Genomic DNA, 9754 nt, shown 5'->3' on the forward strand with positions numbered 1-9754 from the left:
AGATTCTGGAAACCCGAACAAAGAGGCAGGATATGAAGGTAAGCTCATATTTATAAGGCGAGGATTGTGCACACCTGCCTCATCGCGTACAACTCTGCAACTGTCTCACGTCCCAACCTTTTCCTCTCTGAAAATAAACAAGAGTTCATCTTCCCTATCACATGACCGCAGAAGTGAGCCTCGCAGGCAGAAGTTCAACGTGTCTGTGATATTGTGTTAAAGCAAAGAGACGAGAGCAGCGGGACAAGAGGCAGACTGCGTCAAATCAAGTGACAGGAAGTGAGCTCTTGGGAGGAACCGTCCCCAGCAGCTCACTCATGTTGTATTAAATATCATCTTTATAAATGTGGAGTGAGTGGAGTCTGCAGCATGAACACACACATAATGTCCACAACAATCCAAGCTCAGCCGAAGGGACTATGTCGGGGTCAGGGTCATGTCTGGTCCGGTCATTGATTGATTTATAACTTCGACCCTTCCTAATGAAAGTCCTTATTGGCTGCTTGAGTCACGTGCTGGCCCCCTACCAACATGAAAGGAGACACCGGCTCTTCAGGAGGTAATTGTATCCAATGAGGTGCAACTCTCACTGCCATGCTGAGGCCAAAATGTAGCCAAATCCCCTCGGGACTGACACATGGCACTGCATCTTATTATCAGGGCATGTTTCTGATAAATGACATTTGGGGGAATTAATGAATTACTCAAATGTAAAGGACAGAGTGTTATGGTCGACCCTTAAATCCAAAAAACTGCTTTTGCAAAAACACACACACTGAAATGTGTGTAAAAATTGAATGTTTTTGTGCCCAAAACAACCAGCATCCCATTACTTTCTCTGTTTTCCTCCCTCCCCCTTTTGCCTCTGACCCCCCCTTCCTCACAGTTTTCTGTCTCTCCCTCCCCTCCCTCCCTTTCACCTCTCCTCTCTTCCCCTCTTTACTTCCCCTCCAGATTGTATAAATATCTGTGAGCTGTTCACAAGAGCTCAGAGTTAGAGACCTGTCCACTGAGGAGAACCAGAGGGAGAGGGGAGGGCATAAGAAAAAGAAGAGACACCTGAGAAAAGAGTGAGACCAAATAGGAGAGAAACTCCTCAGCAGGAAATTGGCAGTGATTTAAAAAAGAAATCCATTTGGGAGCTGACAAATAAAACAAGACTTGAAGAAGTGTTTCTTAAAAAAGAGAATTTAACTTTCTGACCTATCTGAGGAAGTCTCCAGTATGTTGGTCCTTCTCTTGTTATGTACCTTTGGTCTTCTGCTGCGAGGGGACGCCCAGGACCGAGCTGCTCTGTGGAGGGGGAACGACCAGAGCGGACGATGCCAGTACACCTTCAGTGTTCCCAGCCCCACCGAGGCCAGCTGCCCCCAGACGGGAGGCCCCGAGGTGGAGGGCCTGAAGGCTAGACTAAGCCTGCTGGAGGTGCTGGTGTCCCGGCTGACTGGAGGGGACACAGGGGGTCCACAGGGGGCCACAGTCAGGGATCAGACTGAGCTTCATCAATCACTGAACCGGGTCACGGGGGAGAAGAACCTGCTGCAGGGGGAGAAGGAGCGTCTGGAGCAGGAGTTGGAGGGGCTTCAGCGCAGGATGGAGGAGATGAGGAGGGAGACGGAGAGGCTGAGGAACCGTCCGTGTCCCCTGCAGACCCCCGCGGTGCCGCCGAGCCCCCCGCTGCAGGACAGTGGCCTGACAAGACCTGCTGGGGGTAAGAGATACACTCTGAATCATCACACACTCTATGAGCTATTCAGAAAATGTGTAAACCTTAATGGCATTTATAAATAGAATAAATATTTTTACTTCAGAAGATAAACTTATGTTAGGAATTATTTTTGGAAAACTATGCACAGATTTTTATTTTTATTTAAATGTCCCCATAACACCCTGCAAAGTGGATAATCAAATTGTTTGCGGACAGGTTGCCTTTCTGTTCAATTATATATTTGTTTGGCTTATATGAGAAATGATGACACTTAACACAATATCTATGTTTGTACATGCAGAGCCACACTAAGTGCATTTCACAGTCACATGTGTGTGTCTGTTTGTTTCTCTACACTGCACGCAGCACACAGCAACAGAGATAAAGCTGATTAATGATGCATGACAAACAGGGCGCGAATAGCCTGATTGGAAGTGAGGTGGGGTGGGGGGCTGAAATGTGATGCACGCTGAGGAAGTGGTGGTTCTTTGCCAAGGTCTCATCTCGGGGCTTTTTATGACGCCTGGTGGGTCAGGGCTGGAGGGCTTAAGGCCAAGAACACTACACCTCCAGGGGTTAGAGGGCTGCACTGATCCAGGCACTTATTGTTCAGCCAGTGAGGTTAAGCTCGGGCATTCGGTGTGTTTGCAGTGGCCAAACATGCATCTAATTAGTCTCTGTGCTCGTCTTTTCACCCACCATCCCCCCCTTTCTGTTCTGAGTTAAGCCATGGCTCTGTTTGCCCTCTTGGCTCTGAAGTATGGCTCGTAAATCCGTGATTGCCAGAGGCAGTAAATCTTTTCTTGCCATCCTCACATTCACCGGACATCTCCTCTCCCCCGCATCAGGAGAGCTAACTTACTCCAGGTTATCTTTTTAGCTCCTCATGTTCGCACCTGTGGACTGAAATACACAGAGAGGGCCCCTCAGGGTGGGAGGCAGATGTGGAACAGATTGCAGCGAGAGGACGACATGCAGAACCAGAGAGGAGATAAAAGCAAACGTTGAGATAAAACTCCTGACAAGCTTATAAATCAAGCCGTGGTTATGACTTACCTCTCAAAATATATGAGCTGATAAATGATAATGTTATTTGATTGACAGATGGACCATGACAGTCCAGCCGGGCAGGGCGCTGAAAGTGGAAACATGCTTTTAAAACAAAGACCTCAAAGCAGAACTCATGCAAGGTGTCAGCCGACTTTCAACCTTACTCAAAAGAAAGTTGGTGTTATGACAAAATGTGCAAAATTCGAGACCAGCCATCTTAGGGGCCACATACTTTTGTTTCAGGTTGTATCAGTCACAGAGAAGAGCCTATGTGCAGTTTACTTGAGTTAAACCAATTGCCAAAAACATGTCGTTCAGACGTTTTATTTTCCAGGATGTTCAGCCAGAAGAAAACTGCAGTCATAAATAATCAATGTGTTTATCATGCAGTGACTAAATGCCTGGACTTTTGATTAAAATGTGAATGTTTTCATTTTTTTCTGGTTGATTATACAATTTTACAAATATGATTACAGGGAAATAATTATGTTCCAGACAACAATATTAAGTGAAGGCTTAGGGGAACTTTTTTCGATGACTGGACCCAAACAAGAGCCAACAGCTCCACTGACCTCTGAAAGCAAAGGTTAATTATCCGCTGGCTCCTTTGGCGGAGCCTCCTCTGGGAAATTAAGTGTGTTGGTCTTTGGGTTTAGGGTATACTGCTCAGTGACATCCCAAACAAAGAGGCAGGAACAAAGTGAACATATGGCTCACACACCCAAACACCCCGGGGAAAAGACAGTAACAGCATGTGTGTGTTTACCTGTGATGATGATGAATAGCTGTGTCCTGTGAACTCAACCCTTTAATGGCGAAACTTTCCCGTGTCACTCGCCATCTGCCCAATTACCAGCTTCCCGCTCCTCATCATCAACACAACGAATCAACATCAGCTTCCAGATGCTAGTGCTTTAGGTTCTCTGCACCATTAAAGATCATTATGGGCCGGAAACACTGGACAACACTGCACGTGCAAGAGCCAAGCAGGCACATGCTCACACACAAACAAACACCCATGGATGCAGGTACACACTTTATATACATACATTCTCATGACAAATCACTTGAAAAAGTAATTGTTCTTGTTGTAAACATGACCAAATGTGTATAAACAAACTGACATTGTTCGACATTGATTACCTTTCGTAGTAATTGTTTCCTGAAGGAACCAAATGGGAAAACAAGGAAAGGGTTAAGGGCGAATGGGTAGAAACAAGAGAAGAAACAGATAAAGGAGACGAGAAGAAGCCGGATATCTGACAGTGAAACAGAGGAGGAAGGGACATGTTCGTAGTTTGAAGTTTTGCGGACGTGAAGTTGACAGTACTGGGAAGGAATGGGTGTCGGATGTGTGTGTTATGGTCGGCCAAACTACCGACTGCCTGACTCCAGAGCAGCTGGGAATCCGTTCAGTCGGTGTTTGTTTCCTGCTGTCACATTCCCTGCTGTCGGTAGTGCCATGGCCACGTTTGGGTACACAAACACTCCCTGAACTATTATACGCTGCGTGTTAAATGTGCCACAGTATTCCCTAAACTCGCTTACGTGTGTGTACAGGTTCCAGGCCGTCTCACCTGATAGCCAGGCCCAACAGGCAGGGGGACAGCAGCAGCTTGAGAGGTGGGACATGTTTTCTGCTGAATCTCCTCCAGCTTCCTGTTTCTTATTCAGTGTAAGCCATGTCTCCATCTCTTCTTTTCAGACTCAGCGTGGCAGACTGGACCTCAAGGTTTCCAGGAGCTGAAGGCTGAGGTGACGGAGGTCCCTGCTCCAGATGGATCTGAGGAAAATACAGGTCTCTGTTTGACATATTCTTGCTTATTTCTAACAGACCATTGTGATTGGTTTCAAATTATGTTTTAGCCCATGTTATGTTAAATCACCAACCATGCCACAATGTTTAAATACTTTCCTCTTACCTAGAAATATTTTGATAAAAAGTTGATGAATCTTACAGAACCTCATTTAGCTAGTTAAGCTTAGCCTGTGGAGTGTTTGACCACTAATGGCACCATGGAGGAATGTTATTAGAAGAAGGTCCCTGTTTTTTGTATCTTGCATGCCATCAATGTTACACTTTACAGCTGCAAGATTCCCTTTATTGCACCTTGACACGTTAACTCTTAAAGGTCCCATATCATGGCCATTTCTACTGATCATAATTCCATTGTTGAGGTATACTAGAATAGATTTACATTGTGCAATTTTCCAAATGGTCAGCTCGCCCACTCTGTTCTGATGAGGCCATCACCGTTACAGCGGAACATCAGTGTGTATGTGTTACCATGGCGTTAGCAACCAGAAAAATGACACCAGTAATGACAAACAGATGAGAATGCTGCGTGGGGTCTGGGTGCCGTGTTGGCGGGACGTTGCGTAGCTCGCAGCTGTGAGGAGCGGACAGTGTGAGCTCTATTACCGGTCGTTTCCTGGTTGCTGCTTGGGGTCTGCGAGACAGCGAGACATCGCGAAACTCAGCCTGAGCACCATGGATGCGGGAAGGGGCGGTGTAGCACCCCCATCTGCGATGCTCCACTAGCACCCGCACCCCAGCGCATCAGTTTTGAAACTGAGAGAGTGTGCGTGTGTGCGTGTGTGTGTGTGAGTGTGAGAGGAGCTCCACGGATTGTTTCATTTGGACCAATGGGTACATTTGGGTATGGTCACGTCACTGTACCCAGCTGGAAAAAAAGAAATCTCCAACGAGGCGTTCTGGGGCAGCATAGACAGCTCTTTTCTGTGTTAGAGTTTTACTCCCTACAGGGTGTACTTTGAGGGTTTATGACTCTGCAGACCGTTTACATGCAGAAAAACCTTCATAACAAACAAGGGGACGGGTAATAACCGGAAAAGCATGACATGGGACCTTTAATGCAAAATGCAGGGAAAGTCTGCAACTAGCCTGAGAGGACGTAAAGAATAAATACATATTTGCAAATGTTTTATGAGTAGGGAAATATATAAAAAAATATGACATTTTTTACAAGGCACCTTCTGGAACAAATCTGTGTGAGAAGTTTCATGAAGTCCCAAAGGCTGCCTGTAAAGTTCCTGAAAAATATATTTAAAAGCTGAAACTTAAAAACATCCAAGTATATGAAAATCCAGAGCTGGCAGCTAAACCAACCCCTTCCCCTTCTCCCTCCTCCCCCTATGTCTATCTGACCTGGCAAACATGACACTTATCCCCCCCCCCTGCTAACAGCTTCAAAGCAAATACTGCTATTAATACTGCAGCATTTGGGGTGAGAATACCAGAGTCATGCCAATCCAGAGGTATGGGGGCCTGCCCGTGATTCATGTTTATCTTTTAGGGATAAGGGAAGTAAGCGCCTAACGAGGGCGTCATACATACACACACACACACACACACACACACACACACACACACACACACACACACACACACACACACACACACACACACACACACACACACACACACACACACACACACACACAAACACACACAAACACAAACACACCGTTGATGCTTGTGCTTGATTGTTTTGGAGATCATGGAAATACACATGCAGTAACCACGTAAAGTCATATCATCTCTGACGCAGACAGATTCACAGAAGCTACATGGCAATGTGTGTATTTATAAAACATATTCCTTTCTAACCCTTAATTCGGTTCTACGCCCTGGACCTGAGAGCGAGGGTGTATTTTTGGAAGTGGTAAATATACAGCCGGCCTTATCGTTTTCCCACCACAGAGATCCCATCCAGGATGAGTTGTAGCCCAGTTGCTGCTCTGTTGGGTGTGACTCGGACAAAGCTGAGGCTAGGGGAGATGTCAGGCAGCATCTCTCGGCCTGCTGTCTGCCTCCATGAGGAGAAACAACCTCATTTTACCCCTGAACAGCTCTCAGATGATGCCCTTTGTCCCACTGCAACTTACATGTAGATCCCCTTTAATGTGTTACACCTACCATGTGACATATGTGTCCGAAGTCACCTTAAGTAGAACAAAAATCTTTTATTTGAGGACGTTTTTCAAGAAACCCAATCGTAATGTTTCTGATCAATTAATTTCCCCAACCCTAGACCTAAGCTTAACCAGTCATCTCCGTGACTCCTAAATAGAAGTCAAAGTCCTAAAATCTCAACAACAACGAGCACTGCCACAAGAAACATTAGTGAAGGGGAAACAGGAAACGAGAGCTTAAATCTTTTTGATTATGTCAACTAGAGTTAGAGTTTTGTTCGCATATTACACGTAGTTTATAAATTCTTCTTATCTTCCTTTTCTTCCTGCCTACAGGTTGTGGGGATGTGGTCTCAGTAGGTGAGCCGGTCACTCACAGGAAGGCCGACACCATAGCAGGTAAATATGGAGTTTGGATGCAGGACCCTGAGCCGGTCTCCCCGTACGGACCCAACATGATCTGGCGCATCGACACCATAGGCTCTGATGTCAGGCAGCTGTATGGATATGAAGACATGGAGCAACTCACTAAAGGCTTTCCGTCCAAGGTTGGTGTCACATAAATTATATATGTTCAAAAATAAGTTAATTCCTAGTTATAACTTCTTTTTGGGGAGGAGGAGGTGGCATAGGGTTAAATGGGCATGTACCAATCCAATTGTCAGGGGTTTGATCCGTAGCCCCAAAGGCAACATGTCAATGTCAAAGTGTCCTTGGGCATCATACTTAACCCTAAAAATGCTCTTTGCCATTGAAGTGTATTTAAGTCGCTCTGGATAAACGGGTCACGTATGACATTGTATCTTAATGTTTTCCCACGACAGGTGCTGCTGTTGCCCGAGCTGGTGGAGAGCACTGGCTCCACTCTGTACCGAGGCTCTCTGTACTATCAGAGACGTCGCAGTCGTTCCCTGATCCGCTTCGACCTGGCCTCCGAGAGCATCGCAGCCCGCCGGGAACTCCCCCATGCCGGCTTCCACGGACAGTTCCCCTACTCCTGGGGCGGGTACACGGACATCGACCTGTCTGTGGACGAGCAGGGTCTGTGGGCCGTGTACTCCAGCAGCAAGGCCAAAGGAGCCATCGTGATCTCACAGCTGGACCCAAACAGTCTGGAGGTGAAGAGGAGCTGGGAGACCAGCATCAGGAAGAACTCGGTGGCTAACTCCTTCATCATCTGTGGGAAGCTGTACACCGTAGCCAGCTACACGTCCCCCGACACCACCATCAACTACATTTATGACACCAGAACCAGCCAGGGGAAGTCTGTGGCCATCCCATTCAAGAACAAGTACCGCTACAACAGCATGATCGACTATAACCTGGCTCAGAGGAAGCTGTTTGCCTGGGACAACTTCCACATGGTGTCCTATGACCTGAGGCTGGGCCGCCAGGAGTGACCAATTAAGATAAAAAGTGACACTTGCTAACCTGTTCCTGCTTCAAAGACTCAGAGTTTTAGAGCATAATTGTGTATCTGGTAGGTCAGTTACAGTGTAAAGCCAACACCTTCTGTATCAACGTGTTGAAGAGACTAACTAACAAAAATGGAGAGTTTGAGGAACCCCCCAGGTGGGCTTTTGCTGTGGCACGGCCCACAATTATGTTTTTAGAGGAATTATTTTTGTACCGCCTTTAATTCAGATGTATTATTTTGTTGTTTTCTTGATAAGCTATATATATTTGAGGACTGGAAGATGATACTTAATACATACAGTTTATAAACTCCCGTTTTTACCTAAGTGTTTCACCATTCTACATCTTTACATTAAACTGCTCCCTCACTTAGCATGTACTGAATATTGCATGTGCGTGTACAATGTAGTCAACATAATGACTTGTGTTGAAAATCATCATGAATTAAATGTCCTAAGTACTAAGGTTTATGTGGTTATTTTATACCTCAGATAATTATTTGTACCACTTTATCAAGTAGTAGTTCTAAGCAATAACCTTAATATACATAGTTGGTGCAAATAAAGACCATGGCCCTGGCCCCTTTCTCATTTCTCTAACTCCCCTCCTCGACTCCTATCCTCGAGACTTAATCCTGCCCACAGGAGATGCGAGCGGAAGAGCCGAGGAGGGGAGGAGAGAGGAGGGGAAGCAGCAGGCGGTTAGAAAAATGAGAACTCCTCTCCTCTGAGCAGTTATTTTAAAGAGACGTCCATTAATGAACACAGGCACAGCAGCCCTCTGTCTGATGGAAAGATGTGTTCATGACGACTTATATATTTACTTTTAATTCATTCACAGTGCGGTATAATGAGACAATAACAGGCTACAGATGCGGACACGTATATGTATATATTTATATAAATATATACAATTTCAGAATCAAACAGAGCACTCTCATAATAACGTAACACTATCAGAGACTGGATATATATCCCCCCTCTCTGGTCGCTAAGAAAGGAATATAAATTACGGGCCAAAAGTTTTATTTACAAGTATTAAAAGTAAGTAGAGGACACCAAACCAACTGAGACCTGTCTGTCCGCTGCATCTACGCACACACTGTACCACCCGCCCGCCCGCACACACAGCATTTTATTATGTGACGCACTAAATGATTTTAGAAAAATATCGACTCTTTGTTTGTAGATATCTACTAAACTAAAGCAAATTAAGAGAGTAGGCCTGTTATACTGAGTGATATATATTATACACACTGCTCTGCTTTCTGCACGGACCTCACAGCTGTTCTCACTGTAAACATCGCGTCGAGATAAAAGCAGTTAATAAAAATAATATCCAGGGGATGCATGCAGAGCTGTCAATGGCTGAGATAAGTCCGGCCGTGCGTCACGACTCTTTGAAACATCTGTTCCCGGAAATGCATCCACGAAAGAGCTGTGGAGGACCCATCAGTGTATCCTCGGTTATAGCTCCTCCAGAGAGCCTCCTCGACGCTCGCAGTGCATTTAGAGAAATGAGATGTCCTTCAACATGGCGCGCTGAAATTCATTTCCGGGTCACTACCGGAGGACCGAGGAGTCGAGGAGGGGGATTTGATTAAATGAGAAAGGGCCCATGTATCCTCAGATCTAGTTGTCAAAA

At 45.7% G+C, this 9754-nt stretch overlaps 1 protein-coding gene across 2 annotated transcripts; it reads left to right on the forward strand.

Annotated features, from left to right (window-relative positions):
* The first annotated feature begins 976 nt into the window (after positions 1–976).
* Positions 977–8574, forward strand: myoc (myocilin). Of its 2 annotated transcripts, XM_079654118.1 has the most exons (5): positions 978–1711; positions 4319–4381; positions 4464–4556; positions 7031–7242; positions 7519–8574. In XM_079654118.1, exons 1-5 carry the CDS (start codon positions 1225–1227, stop codon positions 8092–8094), a joined length of 1431 nt encoding a protein of 476 aa, XP_079510244.1. In that variant the 5' UTR covers positions 978–1224; the 3' UTR covers positions 8095–8574. The 2 variants fall into 2 exon arrangements, with proteins under 2 accessions (XP_079510245.1, XP_079510244.1); XM_079654119.1 differs by lacking the exon at positions 4319–4381 and having other exon boundaries at positions 977–1711.
* The last annotated feature ends 1180 nt before the right edge of the window (positions 8575–9754 follow it).

This window comes from Notothenia rossii (genome assembly GCF_949606895.1).
Source record: "Notothenia rossii genome assembly, chromosome: 1".
Classification (NCBI taxonomy): domain Eukaryota; kingdom Metazoa; phylum Chordata; class Actinopteri; order Perciformes; family Nototheniidae; genus Notothenia; species Notothenia rossii.

Excerpts from the sequence above, each read along its gene's own strand:
- myoc (XM_079654118.1), top strand. The coding sequence starts at position 1,225 with ATGTTGGTCCTTCTCTTGTTATGTACCTTTGGTCTTCTGCTGCGAGGG. Across the intron at positions 1,712-4,318 it reads CCTGACAAGACCTGCTGGGG|GTTCCAGGCCGTCTCACCTG; the intron begins GTAAGAGATACA and ends GTGTGTGTACAG. Across the intron at positions 4,557-7,030 it reads TGGATCTGAGGAAAATACAG|GTTGTGGGGATGTGGTCTCA; the intron begins GTCTCTGTTTGA and ends TCCTGCCTACAG.